This window comes from Musca domestica, unplaced genomic scaffold (assembly GCF_030504385.1).
Source record: "Musca domestica strain aabys unplaced genomic scaffold, Musca_domestica.polishedcontigs.V.1.1 36, whole genome shotgun sequence".
In the NCBI taxonomy this organism is placed as follows: domain Eukaryota; kingdom Metazoa; phylum Arthropoda; class Insecta; order Diptera; family Muscidae; genus Musca; species Musca domestica.
The window spans coordinates 4,501,788-4,524,559 of NW_026712318.1; the positions used below are offsets into that span (position 1 = coordinate 4,501,788).

At 35.2% G+C, this 22,772-nt stretch overlaps 2 protein-coding genes across 10 annotated transcripts in view; both read right to left on the reverse strand.

Moving 5' to 3' along the window:
- LOC101890398 (formin-binding protein 1-like) overlaps window positions 1-22,772 on the reverse strand; it is a 225,020-nt gene that overhangs the window by 85,280 nt on the left and 116,968 nt on the right. The window lies entirely within an intron of this gene.
- LOC101890670 (serine protease 1) lies at window positions 15,570-16,607 on the reverse strand. The gene is made up of 2 exons (XM_020037829.2): window positions 16,319-16,607; window positions 15,570-16,260 (listed from the first exon to the last, which is right to left on the reverse strand). Exons 1-2 carry the CDS (start codon window positions 16,555-16,557, stop codon window positions 15,699-15,701), a joined length of 801 nt encoding a protein of 266 aa, XP_019893388.1. The 5' UTR covers window positions 16,558-16,607; the 3' UTR covers window positions 15,570-15,698.

Consider the following 22,772-nt stretch of genomic DNA (forward strand, 5'->3'; position numbering starts at 1 on the left):
TGAAATTATCCTACAATGAATAATTTTGGAAGGAAGGCGTTAATAACAAAAATGCAGGGTGAGATAAAAAAACTGCAACAAAGTCAAACGCCATAATTTGTACATTTTTTTAAAAATTTTACTGAATGAAAGCAAAAATGTCGGAAATAGCATAACATTTTAAAAGAAGTTTAGATTTGTTCGAATTTGACAATTTTGGTACGAATTATGGCCTTCATACGGCCAATGAAACCGTCACACGCTACCCAAATGTTGCTCTGCGATATTTTAGCTCATTCCAGGCGAAAACACCAGGTGATCGACACTTTGGTATTTTTTAGTGCTTTCCAATATATTCCACACACAATAGTCCAACAGATTGGTATCCAGAGATTTTGGTGCCGGCGCTTGAGTTCTGGTGGCAAACCGAAGTTGCACATTTTCAGCTGACCTCTTTGGCAAGTAAACACGATCAATTTGTTTGTTTACAAACTGCTGGACTACGAATGTTTTCTCATCGGAAAAAACCGAATTCGGCAGTTCACCACTTTCGGTCAATCAGAGCAACTCTTTAGCTCTTTTGAGTCCATTTTCTTTCGGTTGCGGTGTAAGTTCTTGCACTTTTTGGAATTTCAATGGCTTTACCCCGTGCTCACGTGTTCAGCTCACGAGCCATTTTTCGGCCACTGCGACGCGGGTTTCGATCAAGAAGCTTCTTCTTTACTTTTCGAACCATTTCTGCTGATGTTAAATGCTGGAGTGTTCTAACGATATCCACTTGTGGTTTTCCAGCCAAATATAAAGAAATCACACTATCACGCCTGAATTCCATCACGAATAACTTTTTTCCTGGAAAATTCTCACCAAAATGCTTTTGTTCGCTTGTAAAAAATATAATGAGCTGTCACTGGAATAATTTTAATAGCTGTCGGACGAGCGGTTTAGAAATAACAGCAGTTTGAAGTTGGTTGCAGTTTTTTTTATCTCGCCCGGTATATTCCTACGTTTTTGTCTGCTTATGTTATACGATATTAAAGTGAGTTAAAATTTCCCATAATGCTCAATTTTTTGGGGAAAGTGTCAAAGGAAGAAATACTCTTGATCGAATTTCATTGTGAGTCTCTGAACAAACTAAATGTGTAAACTTGATATATACCCTTAAAAACATATCATCAATTTTGGGAAAAAAATTATTTTCGACCAAAAATTTTTTTTCTGAATTTATTGATTTTTTGGGATATTTCATTATCCAAATTGGATTATATAAAAATACCAAGCAGATTTGATAGTTCTAAGATATTCCGATTTATTGTGCTGTACTTCCATAGAAATAATTAATCTGTCTACTTACAAAATATGATATGCTTCACAACTACATTGACGCTTACCTGTAAAAAAAGAAACAAAACATATAAATTAAAATATGATTAAAAATTAAATTTAATTGTTTATGGAAAATATTATTGGTTAAAAAAAATAATTGTTGAAAGAAAATATTAATTAACATAACAAATATAACAAATCGGATAAAAAATATATATGGGAGCTATAGCTATATCTGAACCGATTTCAATCAAATTTGGCATGCTTACTTTCAGGCCTAATTTGGTTGTATGTGCAAAATTCCATACTATTCGGGCTGATATTACACGTTTGGTGCACAAAAAAAGGTAAATCGGATGAAGATATATATGGGAGTTATATCTAAATTTTGACCGAATATCTCCAATTTCAATAGGGTTCGTCCTTGAGCCAAACAAATAATTTGTGCAAAATTTCTTCTAGATCGGGTAACAAATTTGAACTGTACTTTGTTCACAAAAATACATGAACAGACGGAGGGACGGACGGACGGACATGCCTAAATCGACTCAGAATGTGATTCTATGCAGATCATCAAAAGGAACTATGGGTCTATCTCGTTTCCTTTTGCCTTTTACAAACAAATGCACAAAGACATAATACCCTGACCCCCTTGTGGTGTAGGGTATGAAAACCATTTTCCTTCAGAGGACAATTTGTAATAAATATATATTACGTCAGTGTGTCACCTAATATAATGACATGACATGACGCCATACTATTTACAAAGCATACAAAAATACATACATATAAAATATATATATCCCAACCTATATGTACCAACCACTTCACTTCCTTTAATACTGCCTTGCTATTTAACTGCATGTCTGAAATACGCTCTAAGGCAAATTATTGCATTTCATTTTTGTTTTTTGTTTCTTTTACTTTCAAATGTCTCCGCCTGTTTGTCTTTCATGACACAATTTCCATATTATTCAAAGCAGCAACACTCCTGTCTGTCTCCAAATCGAAGTTGACGTTTGGTAACAACCAAACGACAGATTAATGGTGTAATCGTTTACAAATCGATTGGCTGGGGGAGGGGAAATACAACACGAAACCAACGAAGTAAACTCTAAACAGATTAGATAAACGGTTTGGAAGAAAACGGTTCAAATGCTTAACTCTGCAGGAGTTCGAAACGGTCTAGAGATAAACTGCAGCGAGCTATTAAACGGTGTGCAAATTTTATTCCAGGAAAAGAAAAAAAACCAAGTTAAAGTGAGACAGTAAGGCAGGGAAGGTAGCAACTAAAACAATACATAATACAATTATGTTAATAAAATGTAACAAAAAATATAAAACTGCTATCAACTCATTACTAAATAATGATTTATTTAACATGTACATTCCATAGGAAGTATAAACTTGGCAAAATTCCACCAAGAGCTAATAAATAAGTTCCAAAAATTCATCAATTTGTTTTTGGAACACTAGAGTTAATTTTTCATTTCTAGCAGAGCTCCAATTTGCACTATTTCATTAGGGAGTGAATATACTCATGAGCGGGAGTGCTCGAAGAGTACGATTTTACCAAAGAGTTTACTCTCTTTTCAATTTTATGTGGGAGCCCTGACCAGTACTCCTGTTTGAAAAAAGAAGTGGCAGTCGAAATATGAGAAAGAGACTAAGAGTTCATTAGAATAGTTAAATTACTGGCATACAAAAATAGATTATACTCGCATTATTTTTAGCTGTAAAAAATAAAAATCGTTTGGACACGAGCGAGAGTTCGCCAGCGATTTAAAAAAAAAATAAAAATCGAATATAACTCGAATCAGAGCGAGTATGCTTTGTTCGATTTCGTGTGGAAGTAATATTCACTAGTAATCGAGCTCTTTGCGCCTGTTACTTATTACAGATAAGAGGGAACTGTGGAGAAACTTAAAGGAAATGGGGTTGAAACTAAATGATCTTAGGGTGTACTTTCAGAAAATATTTAGAAATTAGTGTTGGTGTCTTCGAGGGACAATTGTTAAATGTTTAAGAGATCCTCTGAATAAAGAAAATATTTTCAGCGAAAAGATTCAAGAAGACCTCTGAAGGTAATACACATTTCAGAAGGTGAGCTATAAATAGAAAACCTTTCAGGATGTCCTTTAAAAAGTTAAGATATTTGTCAACGATATAATCGCTTTCAGAATATCTTCGAGATTCAGAAGATCTTCTCTAAATACAAGAGACATTTCTAAAAGTAACAAAAGATATTACCGAAGACCTTTCAAAGGGTCATCTGAACATAAAATATCTTCAAAAAGTCATCTAAACATAAACCTAAGAGGTACCATGAGTACAAAGTTGTCTTAAAGTTAGAAATCTTTTCAATTGGTCTCCAAATTATATAGAACTTTTCCTGAAATCTTCTGAAAACACAAGTTCTTAAGAGATGCTTTGCGGAACCCTTAAAAAGAAAAAAATTCTCTTAATTCTCTTTACGACAGAAAACATCTAACGATATCTTTACTTTTAAGAAATCATATATCTTAAGGCAGAAACTTTTTTCTTAAGTACGTCTATTCATAAAAGTCCCTCCAAGTGAGTATTCATTTGTCAGAGAAGCCTAAATATAACACAAGAATATTCCAGAGGTCTCCAAAGATATACATTTTAAAGTCTTCACAAAAAGTCTTCTAAAGATTGAATGCCTTGTTAGAATACTTATGGAGAGGACTTGCAGAAGCCATTTATAGATCGACGTACTTTCTGTTTTAAGGGGTCCTCAAAATATAGAAGTATATTTTAGAGGTATTCCAAAGAACTTGTGTGTGGATAAAACTTCTTTTAAGCCTTTCTGGAGATCTATTATGGATAGATGGCCTTTCAACGGGTTCTTGGACATAGAGCATATTTTTAAAGGGGTCCGATTGTTATGAGACCCTTGAAAGAGGTCTTCTCTTCTTTCAAGAAGGTTCCTTTTGACAAAAGATATCTAAAGTAGTACTCTGTACAAAAGATCTCTTGATAAAAGATAATGATTCTTTCAATCGGAAATTAAGAAAAAATTAGGGGGTCTTCAACAGAGAGAAAAAAATTTCCATAAAGAGAAGTCGCTTTTAAGTGAATTCCTTCAAAAGTATTTTACGTACTTAGTAGTCAGATTGAGAGTTCTTTTATATTCAGGTCCTCAATTGAATCTTTAATAAAAGGAAATAATTTCTTCGGGAAGTGAGCGTGAAGTGGTTTAATGGGACAAAAATAAATACTAAAGCTTCTTATAAGAGATCTTTCATGGATAGAATACCTTTCAGCATGTCGCTGTATAGAAGATATTTTATGAAAATATTCCATATTCAAATCGAATATATTCCGTTCAGGAAGATGGGGGAGGCAGAAAAAGGTGAGATATAATGTATCAATCTATTGTGCTGACCCTCGGCATATTTCTGTTTTCATACCCTCTACCATTCTATGGAGGTTATATTAGCTTTGTCATTCCGTTTGTAACTCCTCGAAACATTCATGATAGACCCTTAAAAGTATATATATTCTGGATCAGCGCAAAATTCTAAGACGATTTATTAGACGATGTCTGTCCATATGTCTGTCTGTCACGCCATCTTTCGAACGAATTGAGATTGAAGGCTAAAATTTTACATAAAGAGTGATTTGTTAAGAGCTTGATAACTTTTTTTTAAAAAAAACCGCATAAAATTTGCAAAATCTCATCGGTTCTTTATTTGAAACGTTAGATTGGTCCATGACATTTACTTTTTGAAGATAATTTCATTTAAATGTTGACCGCGGCTGCGTCTTAGGTGGTCCATTCGGAAAGTCCAATTTTGGGCAACTTTTTCGAGCATTTCGGCCGGAATAGCCCGAATTTCTTCGGAAATGTTGTCTTCCAAAGCTGGAATAGTTGCTGGCTTATTTCTGTAGACTTTAGACTTGACGTAGCCCCACAAAAAATAGTCTAAAGGCGTCAAATCGCATGATCTTGGTGGCCAACTTACCGGTCCATTTCTTGAGATGAATTGTTCTCCGAAGTTTTCCCTCAAAATGGCCATAGAATCGCGAGCTGTGTGGCATGTAGCGCCATCTTGTTGAAACCACATGTCAACCAAGTTCAGTTCTTCCATTTTTGGCAACAAAAAGTTTGTTAGCATCGAACGATAGCGATCGCCATTCACCGTAACGTTGCGTCCAACAGCATCTTTGAAAAAATACGGTCCAATTATTCCACCAGCGTACAAACCACACCAAACAGTGCATTTTCCGGGATGCATGGGCAGTTCTTGAACGGCTTCTGGTTGCTCTTCACTCCAAATGCGGCAATTTTGCTTATTTACGTAGCCATTCAACCAGAAATGAGCCTCATTGCTGAACAAAATTTGTCGATAAAAAAGCGGATTTTCTGCCAACTTTTCTAGGGCCCATTCACTGAAAATTCGACGTTGTGGCAGATCGTTCGGCTTCAGTTCTTGCACGAGCTGTATTTTATACGGTTTTACACCAAGATCTTTGCGTAAAATCTTCCATGTGGTCGACATTTCACGGTCTTCAGCAACACTCTCAGAAACAGACGCAATATTCTCTTCTGTACGCACTGTACGCATTCGTGTGGTTGGTTTAATGTCCAATAAAGTAAACTGAGTGCGAAACTTGGTCACAATCGCATTAATTGTTTGCTCACTTGGTCGAGTTTGCTCACTTGGTTCGAAATGTGTTTCGCACTTTACGTCCGATTTATGGTCTACATACATAAATCGGACGTAAAGTGCGAAACACATTTCGAACCGAACACTGATTTTGGTAATAAAATTCAATGATTTGCAAGCGTTGCTCGTTAGTAAGTCTATTCATGATGAAATGTCAAAGCATACTGAGCATCTTTCTCTTTGACACCATGTCTGAAATCCCACGTGATCTGTCAAATACTAATGCATGAAAATCCTAACCTCAAAAAAATCACCCTTTACATGTATATTTTCCCAGTAGACAGGTTAAGTTCGTAAATGGGCCACGTCAATTCACGTTTTCGTATAGCCCCCATATAACGGTACCTCCCGATATTCGGTATTTTGATGATTTTAGCGACATTATTCACCGGAATTGTTTCAAATTTGGTATTTGAAGTTCGTAGTGGATACTACAGCCTATGACATAAGATTGTTTGTACAGGTCCACGTTTTGGTATAGCACCCATACGGTATTTTGATGATTTCAGCTACATTGTTCACCGCTTTTTTTTAAGTATCGCATTTGAATATTGAAATGGCTTATGACAAAAGTTGCCTATGCAGATCCACGTCGTCGTATAGACCCCAATATAACAGCTATAATCGGTATTTTCAAAATTTTAACAGAAATTTTAACCAATTTTATTTTTGTGAAAATTGCCAAATTCGTTCCAAATGGTGGAGGATATTTAAGGTTCGGCCCGGACGAACTTACAGCTTTTTTGCTTTTTTTCTCTTGAAAACTGCTTGACTTCTGTGGTGGAGGTACATGAATTATTGAACCAATATTGTGTATTTTCGCACCTGGCCTAAGTGTCATTTAAATATTACCGCGTGCAAAGATCAAATTATATCGGATTATATCCCTTTGCTAAATTTGAGATTTCCGTTTTAATGTGGAGGAGGTATCAAAAATAGTGGGTTCAGACATGTTATGCTCTAATATAGCTAAAAACATTGCAATCATTATGCGACACTTATTTAATTTTTAGGAGGATTATTGTTAGTACTCTTCAAAATGCTGACCCTTTTTGGGAGAAGTACCCAATTTATGGGGTCGATAAGACCGACACTTACACTATGTATGTGAAATTATTGCGAATTTAAAGGAAATGAACATCGGTTAATTATTGGCTATTTCGATGAGGCACACATATTTTGACCTTATCAAAAATATATAGCCTCTGCAGCCGTCCAGCGAGGGTATAAAAATGCGTTTTTAAATTCCGAAAAGTTTCCCATTTCCGAAAACAAAGCCAAACCGTTTTTTCCTAGAACTTTATCGACACGAACTATTATCGTTTTCAAACAAAAAGTTGCCGGTCAATGACTTGTGTGTTTCGTCGTAACGTTTGTTGTTGCTGTTTTTTAGAATCGCTTTTGTTGTTGTATTTTCTGTATTCCCTGGAGAGTTAAGCGACCATAAAATGGTTGCTACTTCTACCATGGGAAGCGAACGAAGTGAGTGAGAGTGAATTGTAATGGGTTGCAGTAGTGCAGCAGCAAAAGCAGCAGTATTACCACACTCAGTACGGGACATTGTTCCGATTTTCAATTTTGAAAATGGCTTTAATTGCAGACAGGAGACAAACCTATTGAGAGAGAACGAGAGAGAGAGAGGGGAAGAAAAGAAGTAAGGCAACCAAGCCAAAAAGGGGTACGAACGCTTTCGTTAATGTTGTTGGCGGTGTTAGAGTTTATGTGGAACAGAAGTTTTTTTTTACCATGCCACGATAACTTCCAACTACTCACTCACGTGGGTAGTTACTGCACACGACAAAGGTAGCCATGGAAGTAAATGCATTTGAAAAGTGGTTACACATGGATTTGTGCCGTCATTATGTTGTTGTAGTACCTTCTGTTGTTCTTTTTTTTTTTTTTTTGTTTTCCGTTCTGTTTTTTTCCTCAACATAGTCACGCTTGTGACTAACTGACAGAGGAGTTGTTTGTTTTTTCGTTGTTCGCTAAACAAATACCGTTTTTTTTTTTTTTAAATAAAATCGAAAATCGATTTTCTAAGGTTGTGTTTTCATGCTTTTTTGTAGGTAGGTCTGATGCATGCATAAAGGTATTTGTGTTTGTATTTATATGTGCTTCGATTATTATAATATCGGAGTTGACCCTAGACTAGACTTTAATTAATGATTTTACACTTCTATGTGTAGAAAATGTAATCATTTTTCATAATGGTTCCATGGGGAATAGTTACACTGCACCAGAAATCCATGGGACATAATGAGGATCCGCAGGGTGGTTCTAAACTATAACCGTATAGTCTTTGTCTGGTGCAAATGTAAATATTGATAGGAACACTGCGCTACAAAAAACGGAAAAACTCAAAATAATGACAGGAAAAACTCAGTTGAATTTAAAGGCAAAGAAAAACAAAGTAAACAAGTTGTAAGATAGGCCGGGCCGAACTTTGAATACCCTTTACCATTTGGAACGAATTTCGCAATTTTCAAGAAAAAAAATTATAAAATCCGTTAAAAATTCTGTAAAAATTATAAAAATACCGAATGTAGACATTATATTTGGGTCTACACGATGATGTGGACCTGCATAGCCATTTTTTTTTCTTAAGCCATTAGAATATTTAAATGGGAAATTTTGAAAAAAAAAAATCGTTGACAAATGTCGCTTAAATCACCAAAACACCGAATATCGGGAGGTACCCACATATGGGGGCCATACGAAGACGTGGATCTCCACAGACAATTTTCTCTCATGGACTGTAGTATCCATTACGAACCTCAAATACTAAATTTGAAACAATTCCAGCGAATAATGTCGCTAAAATCATCAAAATACCGAATATCGGGAGGTACCCTCATATGGGGGCTATACGAAGATATGGATCTGCACAGACAATTTTCTGTCACAGGATGTAATACCCATTAGGAACTTAAACTATCAAATTTGAAACAATTCCGGTGAATAATGTCGCTAAAAGCATTAAAATACCGAATATCGGGAGGTACCCTTATATGGGGGCTATACGAAGACGTGGATCTCCACGAACAATTTTTTTTTTTTTGTCATAGGCTGTAGTATCTATATCGAACTTCAAATACCGAATTTGAAACAATTCCAGTGAATAATGTCGCTAAAATCATCAAAATACCCAATATCGGGAGGTACCCACATATGGGGGCCATACGAAGACGTGGATCTCCACAGACAATTTTCTCTCATGGGCTGTAATATCCATTACGAACTTCAAATACCAAATTTGAAACAATTCCGGTGAACAATGTAGCTAAAACCATCAAAATACCGAAAATAGGCAGGTGCCGCTATATGGGGTCTAAACAAAGATACCAAATACTGAATTTGAAACAGTTCCGGTAAATAATACGCTAAAATCATCAAAATACCGAATATCGGAAGGTGCAGTTATATGGGGGCTATACGAAGACGTGGACCTACACAGACAATTTCTGTCATTGGATTCAGGCGGTGAGATGAAAAAACTACAACCAACTTCACACTGCTGTCATTTCTAAGCCACTCGTCCGACAGCTGTTAATATTATTCCAGTGACAGCTCATTATATTGTTTACCAGCGTAAAAAAGCATTTTGGTGAGAATTTTCCAGAAAAAAAGTTATTCGTAATGAAATTCAAGCGCGGTAATGTGATTTCCTTATACTTGGATGGAAAACCTCAGGTGGCTATCGTTAGAGCACTCCAGCATTTAAATGTGAATAAATTTTTTGTGTCTCGTACCATCGCGCGTTACCGTGATACTGGTAGCGTAGCCCGACGTCAAGGAAGTGGACGAAAGAAAACAGCAACATCAGCAGAAATGGTTCGAAAAGTAAAGAAGCGACTTCATCGAAACACGCGTCGCAGTGGCCAAAAAATGGCTCGTGAGCTGAACGTATCGCAATATTCCATTCGGCAAATTTTAAAAATTGAGCTCGGGTTAAAGCCATTGAAATTCCAAACAGTGCAAGAACTTACACCGCAACAGAAAGAACATAGACTCAAAAGAGCTAAAGAGTTGCTTCGCTTGGCCGAAAGTGATGAACTGCCGAATTTGGGTTTCTCCGTCTCCGATGAGGAAACATTCGTTGTCCAGCAGTTTGTAAACAAACAAAATGATCGTGGTCACCTGAAAAAGAGGTCGGCTGAAAATGTGCACCTTCGGTTGGCCTCCAGAACTCAAGCGCCGGCCATGGTGATGGTGTGGGCCGCCATAACAGCCGATGTTCGCTCTTCGCTCGTATTAATCGACCATGGCATCAGAATAAATGCCGAGTATAATCGCGAAAATATTAAGGAGGGTGTATTAAAGCCTTGGGCACCTAAACATTTTGGCAGCAGACCTTGGACATTACAACAGGACTCAGCACGCCACCGCCACCCAAGAATGGTTTCAAAATGAGGTTACTCGCTTTATTTCCAGAGCACAATGGCCACCAAAATCTCCGGATACCAATCGATTAGACTATTGTGTCTGGAGTATTTTGGAAAGCAAGCTTGGCATTAAAAAATACCAAATGTCGATCGATCACATCAAGCATGCGCTTCGCCGGGAATGGGTCAAAAAACCGTAGAGCAACATTCGGGCGGCGTGTGACGGTTTCATTGGCCGTTTCAAGGCCATAATTCGTGCCAAAAGGTGACAAATTCGAACAAACCTAAACTTAATCTATAATTTAACGTTATTTCCGACATTTTTTTGCTTTCATTCAAAAAAATTTAAAAAAAAAATTTAAAAATTATGGCATATGAATTTGTTGTAGTTTTTTGTCTCACCCTGTATAGACAATACTCTTCCAGGGTGTAAAGTACTCAGAAGGAACTCTCTTTAGACAATTTCATTGAAAACTTTGCCTACAAATATCAAAATACCGAATATCGGGGGAAACGTTATTTGGGGGCTAGATGTATATATTGTGAACCGAACATGAACTTGACTTGCCTTCAGACAAAAGACTGACCTGCCAATTATTGTGTCTAAAATGAAAGGTATGGAAAATTATACACTTTTTGGCTAGACCTGATGTAAGAGTATGTCTCGAATTGCGTCTCTTTATTTAAGTTCCCATCCACAATTTCTAAGAGATTCCGATGCAGTTTTACACCTCCTCTAAGGAAGTTACTATACTGTTCCATCATTTGCTATTATCCTCAAATGATGGCACCTCCCGATGTTCAGTATTTTCTATAAGGTAAAACTTGATGTTTCGGATACTCATTACGTATCGTTTGGTAAAGGTACACTATTTGGTATAGAACCAATATGAGGATTCTACATGCCTCTCTGAATATTTTAACCCCATTTTTTTTCTAATAAGTGAGGATATAATTGAGTATTTTTACGGCATTTGACATATGCCGAGACCCAACATTTTGGGGATTTTTAGACAATTGCTTTCAGAAAATGGTTATAAACAGTTTGATCCGGCATTTTCTCTACGCCCTAGCGCCCATGTATATTTTCTTCTAATTTCAGACCCCATTGAGCTGAATTTTAGCAAAATCGGCCATAACCATAAAATAGTTCTCCAGCTGTAGCCAGACTTATGAAAACATCACTATTCACTATTATTTCGAATAGTTACTCATTTATATCAAGTTTTCAATAATGTAAAAATTTTCCCCTCAACCAGAAGCATGAAATCCCCTTCTCATCCTGCCATTTAAATAATTTAAATAAATACTTTGTTAAAACCAGAAAACCTGACTGACTTCCTTGTGGAAACCAAAGTGTGGAATAATACCATAAAACCACTTAAAATCGATCCCATCCCTCCCCCATTCGAAATGCAATTCAGGCAATGAACTAAGCTAAGTTCAACTAATGTATGGCTTCATTGGCAATAAGTGTGGTAGTGTGAGTGTGTGCATGTGCGAACGAGGAATATCTGAGAAGAAAGTAAATTTTCGATTCTCGGAATGATGGAAATTATAGAATAAATACAAAACAATAAAGGGTAATTATTTAGTCACTATCTTTTTGGCAACGCTGGTTTCGTGTTTTGCTTCACTCTCAAACATCTGCAGTTTGATCTATAATTGAATCCATGAATGGTCTTAGAAACGAAGAACGTTTGCAAATCATTGATTTTCAATATCAAAATGCGTGATCCGTTAAGAAATTTCATCGCGCGCTTCTTCAATTCAGCGACGAAGCTCATTCTTGGCTCAATGGAGTTGTCGCGCATTGCCACAATTTTGCCTAAATGCAAGAGCTTGATGACACGACATGTGGTTTCAACAAGACGGCGTCACATGACCCACAGCACGTTTAACAATGGACTTTTTGGAAGGCGAGTTCAGTAAACAGTCAGGACCGGTCAATTGACCTCGTAAATAGTGCAATTTTCCGCCTTCAGGCTATTTTTTGTTGAGCTGTGTTAAAACTCATTTCAATAAAGAAGAGCCCTCTTTGATTGACTTAAAAAATCACCCTATATATGGCTACCCCCCTTCCCCCCAGAGATCACTTCAATCTGTGAAAATAGAGAAGAAATCACGGTTGGAAGACCAATCATGTGTTCCTCTATATAAAGCCGACCCACCAAGAGGTCTTCTAACGATAGGAAACCCCTCAGGAAGTCAAGATGTCATCTACAGATAGAAGATCTTTCAAGAGATATTTCGTGTATAGGAAGTCCTCTATATATATCAAGAGGTCTTCTACAGAAATAGATCTTCTCAAGAGGACCATAGAAGGCATCGCCAGATTTCTATAGAGAACGATACCTCTCAAGAAGTCTACTAAATATGTGAAAAGAAATAGGGAACCGCAGACAGAAGGCCTATCATGTAGTCTTCTAACGATAAAAAAAACCCTTTAAGACGTCAGGATGTCTTCTACAGATAGAAGGACCCTCGAACGGTATTCCGTATATAGGAAAGCTCTCAGGAAGTCTTCCATAGATCTCTAGAGGTCTTCTACCGTCTCTCAAAAGCTCTTCTATCGATAGAGAATGTGGTTTTTCAAAAAAGGTTTCCCTAGAGGTATTCCATAGATAGATCTGTAAAGACCTCTACATAGAAGGTCTCTCAGATAAAAGGCCTTTTAAAATTTCTTCTATGGATAGAATGGCTCTGAAGAGTTCTCTATAGATAAAAGCCATCTCAAGAGGAATTTCATATAAAGAAGGCTTCATAGGACGACTTCTATGGTGAGAGGGGCTGTCTTCTGTAGATAGAGGACTTCTCAAAGGTGTTTTCGGTAGGTGGAAGGCCTTTCAATAGGTTTCCATGAATGAAAGACCAATCAGTAGGTCTGTGATAGATAGAACGACCCTTAGGAGGGATGCTAAGTGTTAGAAAGCCCCTCTGGAAGTCTTTATTAAATACAGGGCCTTTCAAAAGGTCACCATGTGGATATAAGTTTTTTCAAGAGGTCTTTTAGGCCTTTAAATGTCTTTTTTTATATACGAGCCTCTCATGACACCTTCTAAAACTGATGGCGTCTAAAGAAGGCTTCTTAAGAGAGAACGACCCTTTTTTATAAGCAGAAGTCCTCTCAAGAGGAATTTTTTAGAAAGAGTACTTCCAGAGATCTTCTTAAGGTGGAAGAGCTCATAAAGGGTCCTTTACCTTAAGAAGACCTCTAGATAGAAAGCTTCTCAAGAGGTCTTCCACAGTAAGAAAACTTGAAAGTGTTATTTGAACCAATCAGTAGTTCTTCGAGGGGTTTTCTATAGATAGAAGGCCTGTCAATAGGTTTCCATAGATGAAAGGCCAATCAGTAGTTCTTCGATAAATAGGAGGCCTTTGTGAATAGAAGGACCCTCAAGAGGGATGTTAAGTGTTGTCAAACCTCTTCAAGAGCTCTTCTTTAGATACAGGGTCTCTCAGGAGGTATCCTATGGATAGAAGGCTTTTCAAGAGGTCTCCTAGGCCTCTAAGAAGTCTTCTTTATATAGAAGACCTCTCAAGAGACCTTTAAAAGACTTCTTAAGATAAAGGACCCTTTACGATGTCTTTTATATATCGAAAGCTTCTCAAGAGGTCTTCCACGGCGAGAAAACTTGAAAATCTTCTTTAAAAGATATGGCAGTGAGGTATCTTTCCTCAAAAGAAAACATCTCATTTTTTTTCGTAGAATTCTCATCATCCCTTCGCCACAACACCGTTTGTAGAAAAGGCCTATATTTTGGTTGATATTTGATCCGGTCATTGTTGTGGAACACAAGATGCCACATATTCAATGTGTTGTACACCTGTTACCTTTCAACCGTGGCGGCCAAGCACAAGCCACATGGGCGGAAGAAAAGGAAGAAGCACAACAAAACTTGGTCAAATTATAGCCCATTAAACAAACCGGTACTTATTTACCAACAATGTGATGTGGTAACATATATTTTGGTATTTGTTTCACAAAACAGGCTTCCCCAAAAGTGGTATCCTCTCATATAGCCAGGTGGGGTTAGAAGTTGTGGTTATGGTTGAATGAAACATAATCTCAAATGTTGATGAGGGCAAAAGAGAGGAAGTTAACAAAAGAGAGTTTCTTCGATTTTTCAAACGAATGGAGATTAGGAATATTATTAATTGACGTTTTGTGAAAGACGGAATTTTAGCTCCGCAAGTTTCTCGGGAAATATATTTAAAAACATCGCGATAATAGTTTGCACCTGGACCTGGGGAATTTCTCGATATTTTGCAAAAGTGTAACTCTGAAGGCCCTTTAAAAAATTCTCCTTTTGTCCTTCAAAAATTATTCTTAGAAACTCAAATAACTCAAATGGTTTTTAAAAAATATTCAGATCTCACGATTATAGCTCGGATGGCCCATTTTAATCTAAAATATACAAGAGAAAATCTACGACTATAGCAAGGATGGCCCTTTAACAAATATTTAAAAAAAATAGCTTTTTATGAGCCCTAGTGATATTCAAAATGTTTATCGGATTCAAAATCGGATTATTCTTTCTCTTTCCGTGAAGTTTTTTTTTTTTTTTTGAAAATATCGACTTTTTATGGGGTTGGTACCAGAAGGAGTGGATCGATATAGCCCATCTCCGAACTCGATCTAAGTTTGACAATAATATTACGATGTACTAAGTTTGGATCAAATCGGATACTCCCTTCGAGAGTTATCGTGCACATCAGCCAGCCAGCCAGACAGGCGGACGGACATCGCTAGATCGACTCCAAATGTCCTGAAACGGATTTGGTCTAAAAAGACCTAGGGTCTAAAATCGTTATTTCGATGAGGCACGTTTTGTTCAAATGATATGTACCCTCCATAGCCTCATGGCTGAGAGTAAAAAAATTGAAATTTGCTCTGCTACTCCTCCGAAATGAAAAAGTGATGTTTTTTTTAAATCATTAAAAAACTGTCAATAAAATTTGTATGAATATTGTTCTGCCAGCCCCATAGCTTTTAAAAGCGCTTGCTCGGTCGGGAAAAAAATTCTAATATTATAGCTCCAATGATCCCTCAAAGAAGGAAAAGACAACTGAAAAGGCTGACTATTTAAGCTGTTTTCAAAAAATTCTAAAACTATAATCGATAGCTCAGACAACCCTTTAAAAAAATTCTCTCGAAATATATTTTCAAAAAATACGCATCAACAACTTCCTTCTTCCCAAGGCACATACTCGGCAAATAATTCCAAAATAGTTTTGAATGAAATATTAACACTTTATTTAAGTTTCAACATGAAACGTAAAAAAATTCCCACAATTTCATTACCACGAAGTATCGCACTTAATAGGAGATACCAGTGTGGGTCTTGATCCAGCTCAAGTAGCTGGTGACACGGGTGAAGGCAGCTGGGTAGCCCTTTTCGCAACCGGCAGCCGAACCGAAGGAAGTCAAACCGATTTGAACGCTGTTGGATTTCAAGACCAATGGGCCGCCAGAGTCACCGTTGCAGGTGGAAACACCGTTGGGAGTGGAGACGCAAATGTTCGAGTCGGTGATGGTGGTACCGAAGGTGGCCTTGCAAACGGTGTTGGTGATGACCTTCATGTCGGCGTATTTCAAGTGGCTGGCAACGGCAGAGGAGGAGTCAGAGGTACGGCCCCAACCGGAAGCGACGGCGGTATCACCGGCATAGGTGGAGTAAGAGCTGGCAATGGCGGGCAATTTAACGGCCTTGATCTTGCTGGTGTAGGTGACGGAGGGGATCTTGATCAAGGAGATGTCGTTCTTCAAGGTCTTGCTGTTCCAATTGGCGTGGATGATGACATCGCTCTTGCTAACGGTGTGGGTGACTTCGGGAGAAGTGCGAACAGTGGCGCCCAAGTAGACGGTGATAGAGGAGATACTACAGAAGGAAATCAATTAATACCATTCAAAAGCTTGTCACTTAATAGATTATTTACCCATCGGTACAGTGAGCAGCAGTCAAAACCCAACGGTTGCCAATCAAGGAACCACCGCACCAGGAGGAGGAGGTGGAGCTAACTTTCAAGGAAAGACCAACTTGATAGGGGAATTGGCCAACGGCGGCATCACGACCATTGGTAATACGGCCCTCGGTATCGACCAAGATGTCGCGGGGTTCAATGACGCCAGCGGAGGCGGTGGCCAAGGCCAAAGCGAAAACAATCAAGAATTTCATGTTGCCGAAACGAGGAAACAACTGATGGTTGACCTGGCCTGGCAGGGCTTTATTTATAGTCAACTTCCCGTGGAGGTGTGACAATTTTTTTGATAAGATATACCCATTGACTTTAGATTACCTAGGAGATCCTATCATACTTGTCGTCACATACAATTGGACACAAGTGATTTGATAGTGGCTACAAAAGAGATGATGACCAGCTAAAACATATTTAATGTTTTCCACTGATATCTAAGCGGATGGGGTTTTTTGAAATACCTTGAAGGAGATTAGCGTAATCAGCTCAACCCACGCTTTTTTGACGTAATTTTTTATTAATTATAAAATATCGTACCTTGAAGCAGAACAATATTCCAGGAATTTTTTAAAATCGTCAAGGATTAGTAGATCTGTCAAGGTAAAGTTTTTACCATATTTAGGGAACATATCGCAATATTCCATTCGGCAAAAATTTAAAAATGAGCTCCGGGTAAAGACATTGAAATTCCAAAAAGTGCAAGAACTTACACCGCAACTGAAAGAAAATAGACCCAAAAAACTAAAGAGGGTGAACTGCCGAATTTGGTTTTCTCCGTCTCCGATGAGAAAACATTCGTTGTCCAGCAGTTTGTAAATAAACAAAATGATCGTGTTTACTTGCCAAAGAGGTCAGCTGAAAATGTGCACCTGCGGTTGGCCACCAGATCTCAAACGACATCAAGGCCATGGTGATGGTGTGGGCCGCCATAACAGCCGAAGTCTCGATCACCTCAAGCAAGCGCTTCGCCGGGAATGGGCCAAAATACCGCAGAACAACATTAGGGCAGCGTGTGACGGTTTCATTGGCCGTTTGAAGGACATAATTCGTACCAAAGTTGACCAATTCGAACAAATCTGAACTTAGTCATTCTAAAGTTTGATGCTGTTTCCGACATTTTTTGCTTTCATTTAATAAAATTTAAAAAAAGGGTTTTGACTTTGTTGCAGCACTTCCAGGGCAATACTGGTTGGATTTTTTTATATTTCTTTCGAGGACCAATAGATTAATAGTTGTGGGTGGATTAAAAATATTTTTTTAAGGAGTCCAAGACCAATTATTGTAGATTTTTGGGTCTGGAAAATTCTTTAAAAAATCCACGTTTATTCAGGTCTTTAAAAATTCTTTAAAAAATCCACGTTTATTCAGGTCTTTAAAAATTCTTTAAAAAATCCACGTTTATTCAGGTCTTTAAAAATTCTTTAAAAAATCCACGTTTATTCAGGTCTTTAAAAATTCTTTAAAAAATCCACGTTTATTCAGGTCTTTAAAAATTCTTTAAAAAATCCACGTTTATTCAGGTCTTTAAAAATTCTTTAAAAAATCCACGTTTATTCAGGTCTTTAAAAATTCTTTAAAAAATCCACGTTTATTCAGGTCTTTAAAAATTCTTTAAAAAATCCACGTTTATTCAGGTCTTTAAAAATTCTTTAAAAAATCCACGTTTATTCAGGTCTTCAAAAATTCTTTAAAAAATCCACGTTTATTCAGGTCTTTAAAAATTCTTTAAAAAATCCACGTTTATTCAGGCCTTTAAAAATTCTTTAAAAAATCCACGTTTATTCAGGTCTTTAAAAATTCTTTAAAAAATCCACGTTTATTCAGGTCTTTAAAAATTCTTTAAAAAATCCACGTTTATTCAGGTCTTTAAAAATTCTTTAAAAAATCCACGTTTATTCAGGTCTTTAACAATTCTTTAAAAAATCCACGTTTATTCAGGTCTTTAAAAATTCTTTAAAAAATCCACGTTTATTCAGGTCTTTAAAAATTCTTTAAAAAATCCACGTTTATTCAGGTCTTTAAAAATTCTTTAAAAAATCCACGTTTATTCAGGTCTTTAAAAATTCTTTAAAAAATCCACGTTTATTCAGGTCTTTAAAAATTCTTTAAAAAATCCACGTTTATTCAGGTCTTTAAAAATTCTTTAAAAAATCCACGTTTATTCAGGTCTTTAAAAATTCTTTAAAAAATCCACGTTTATTCAGGTCTTTAAAAATTCTTTAAAAAATCCACGTTTATTCAGGTCTTTAAAAATTCTTTAAAAAATCCACGTTTATTCAGGCCTTTAAAAATTCTTTAAAAAATCCACGTTTATTCAGGTCTTTAAAAATTCTTTAAAAAATCCACGTTTATTCAGGTCTTTAAAAATTCTTTAAAAAATCCACGTTTATTCAGGTCTTTAAAAATTCTTTAAAAAATCCACGTTTATTCAGGCCTTTAAAAATTCTTTAAAAAATCCACGTTTATTCAGGTCTTTAAAAATTCTTTAAAAAATCCACGTTTATTCAGGTCTTTAAAAATTCTTTAAAAAATCCACGTTTATTCAGGTCTTTAAAAATTCTTTAAAAAATCCACGTTTATTCAGGTCTTTAAAAATTCTTTAAAAAATCCACGTGTATTGGCCCATTTCAGGTCTTTAAAAAATCCACGTTTATTCAGGTCTTTAAAAATTCTTTAAAAAATCCACGTTTATTCAGGTCTTTAAAAATTCTTTAAAAAATCCACGTGTATTGGCCCATTTCAGGTCTTTAAAAAATCCACGTTTATTCAGGTCATTAAAAATTCTTTAAAAAATCCACGTTTATTCAGGTCTTTAAAAATTCTTTAGAAAATCCACGTGTATTGGCCCATTTCAGGTCTTTAAAAAATCCACGTGTATTGGCCCATTTCAGGTCTTTAAAAAATCCACGTTTATTGACCCATTTCAGGTCTTTAAAAATTCTTTAAAAAATCCACGTTAATTGACCCATTTCAGGTCTTTAAAAAAGCTTTGAAAAAATCCACGTTAATTGACCCATTCCAGGTCTTTAAAACTTCTTTAAAAAATCCACGTTTATTGACCCATTTCAGGTCTTTAAAAATTCTTTAAAAAATCCATGTTTATTGACCCATTTCAGATCTTTAAAAATTCTTTAAAAAATCCAAGTTTATTGACCCATTTCAGGTCTTTAAAAATTCTTTAAAAAATCCACGTGTATTGGCCCATTTCAGGTCTTTAAAAAATCCACGTTTATTGACCCATTTCAGGTCTTTAAAAATTCTTTAAAAAATCCACGTTTATTGACCCATTTCAGGTCTTTAAAAATTCTTTAAAAAATCCACGTTTATTGGTCCATTTCAGGTCTTTAAAAATTCTTTAAGAAATACACGTTAATTGACCCATTTCAGGTCTTTAAAAAATCCGCGTTTATTCAGGTCTTTAAAAATACTTTAAAAAATCCGCGTTTATTCAGGTCTTTAAAAATTCTTTAAAAAATCCGCGTTTATTCAGGTCTTTAAAAATTCTTTAAAAAATCCGCGTTTATTCAGGTCTTTAAAAATTCTTTAAAAAATCCACGTTTATTGGCCAATTTCAGGTCTTTAAAAATTCTTTAAAAAATCCACGTTTATTGACCCATTTCAGGTCTTTAAAAATTCTTTAAAAAATCCACGTTTATTGACCCATTTCAGGTCTTCAAAAATTCTTTAAAAAATCCACGTTTATTGACCCATTTCAGGTCTTTAAAAATTCTTTAAAAAATCCACGTTTATTGACCCATTTCAGGTCTTTAAAAATTCTTTAAAAAAATCCACGTTTATTGACCCATTTCATGTCATTAAAAATTCTTTAAAAAATTCACGTTTATTGACCCATTTCAGGTCTTTAAAAATTCTTTAAAAAATCCACGTTTATTGACCCATTTCAGGTCTTTAAAAATTCTTTAAAAAATCCACGTTTATTGACCCATTTCAGGTCTTTAAAAATTCTTTAAAAAATCCACGTTTATTGACCCATTTCAGGTCTTTAAAAATTCTTTAAAAAATCCACGTTTATTGACCCATTTCAGGTCTTTAAAAATTCTTTAAAAAATCCACGTTTATTGACCCATTTCAGGTCTTTAAAAATTCTTTAAAAAATCCACGTTTATTGATCCATTTCAGGTCTTTAAAAATTCTTTAAAAAATCCACGTTTATTGACCCATTTCAGGTCTTTACAAATTCTTTAAAAAATCCACGTTTATTGACCCATTTCAGGTCTTTAAAAATTCTTTAAAAAATCCACGTTTATTGACCCATTTCAGGTCTTTAAAAAATCCTTAAAAAAACCACGTTTATTGACCCATTACAGGTCTTTAAAAATTCTTTAAAAAATCCACGTTTATTGACCCATTTCAGGTCTTTAAAAATTCTTTAAAAAATCCACGTTTATTGACCCATTTCAGGTCTTTAAAAATTCTTTAAAAAATCCACGTTTATTGACCCATTTCAGGTCTTTAAAAATTCTTTAAAAAATCCACGTTTATTGACCCATTTCAGGTCTTTAAAAATTCTTTAAAAAATCCACGTTTATTGACCCATTTCAGGTCTTTAAAAATTCTTTAAAAAATCCACGTTTATTGATCCATTTCAGGTCATTAAAAATTCTTTAAAAAATCCACGTTTATTGACCCTTTTCAGGTCTTTCAAAATTCTTCAAAAAATTCAAGTTTATTGACCCATTTCAGGTCTTTAAAAATTCTTTAAAAAATCCACGTTTATTGACCCATTTCAGGTCTTTAAAAATTCTTTAAAAAATCCACGTTTATTGACCCATTTCAGGTCTTTAAAAATTCTTTAAAAAATCCACGTTTATTGACCCATTTCAGGTCTTTAAAAATTCTTTAAAAAATCCACGTTTATTGACCCATTTCAGGTCTTTAAAAATTCTTTAAAAAATCCACGTTTATTGACCCATTTCAGGTCTTTAAAAATTCTTTAAAAAATCCACGTTTATTTTCAGGTCTTTAAAAAATCCACGTTTATTTTCAGGTCTTTAAAAAATCCACGTTTATTTTCAGGTCTTTAAAAATTCTTTAAAAAATCCACGTTTATTTTCAGGTCTTTAAAAATTCTTTAAAAAATCCACGTTTATTTTCAGGTCTTTAAAAAATCCACGTTTATTTTCAGGTCTTTAAAAAATCCACGTTTATTTTCAGGTCTTTAAAAATTCTTTAAAAAATCCAAGTTTATTTTCAGGTCTTTAAAAATTCTTTAAAAAATCCAAGTTTATTTTCAGGTCTTTAAAAATTCTTTAAAAAATCCACGTTTATTTTCAGGTCTTTAAAAATTCTTTAAAAAATCCACGTTTATTTTCAGGTCTTTAAAAATTCTTTAAAAAATCCACGTTTACTTTCAGGTCTTTAAAAATTCTTTAAAAAATCCACGTTTATTTTCAGGTCTTTAAAAATTCTTTAAAAAATCCACGTTTATTTTCAGGTCTTTAAAAATTCTTTAAAAAATCCACGTTTATTTTCAGGTCTTTAAAAATTCTTTAAAAAATCCACGTTTATTTTCAGGTCTTTAAAAATTCTTTAAAAAATCCACGTTTATTTTCAGGTCTTTAAAAATTCTTTAAAAAATCCACGTTTATTTTCAGGTCTTCAAAAATTCTTTAAAAAATCCACGTTCATTGACCAATATTTTAGGTCTTTAAAGATTCTTTAAAAAATCCACGTTTGTTGACCCATTTCAGGTCTTTAACATTTCTTTAAAAAATCCACGTTTGTTGACCCATTTCAGGTCTTTAACATTTCTTTAAAAATCCACGTTTATTGACCCATTTCAGGTCTTTAAAGATTCTTAAAAAATCCACGTTCATTGACCAATATTTTAGGTCTTTAAAAATTCTTAAAAAATCCACGTTTATTGACCCATTTCAGGTCTTTAAAGATTCTTAAAAAATCCACGTTCATTGACCAATATTTTAGGTCTTTAAAAATTCTTAAAAAAATCCACGTTTATCGACCCATTTCAGGTTTTTAAAGATTCTTTAAAAAATCCACGTTTATTGACCCATTTCAGGTCTTTAACATTTCTTTAAAAATCCACGTTTATTGACCCATTTCAGGTCTTTAAAGATTCTTTAAAAAATCCACGTTTATTGACCCATTTCAGGTCTTTAAAGATTCTTTAAAAAATCCACGTTTATTGACCCATTTTAGGTCTTTAAAGATTCTTTAAAAAATCCACGTTTATTGACCCATTTCAGGTCTTTAAAGATTCTTTAAAAAATCCACGTTTATTGACCCATTTCAGGTCTTTGAAGATTCTTTAAAAAATCCACGTTTATTGACCCATTTCAGGTCTTTAAAGATTCTTTAAAAAATCCACGTTAATTGACCCATTTCAGGTCTTTAAAGATTCTTTAAAAAATCCACGTTAATTGACCCATTTCAG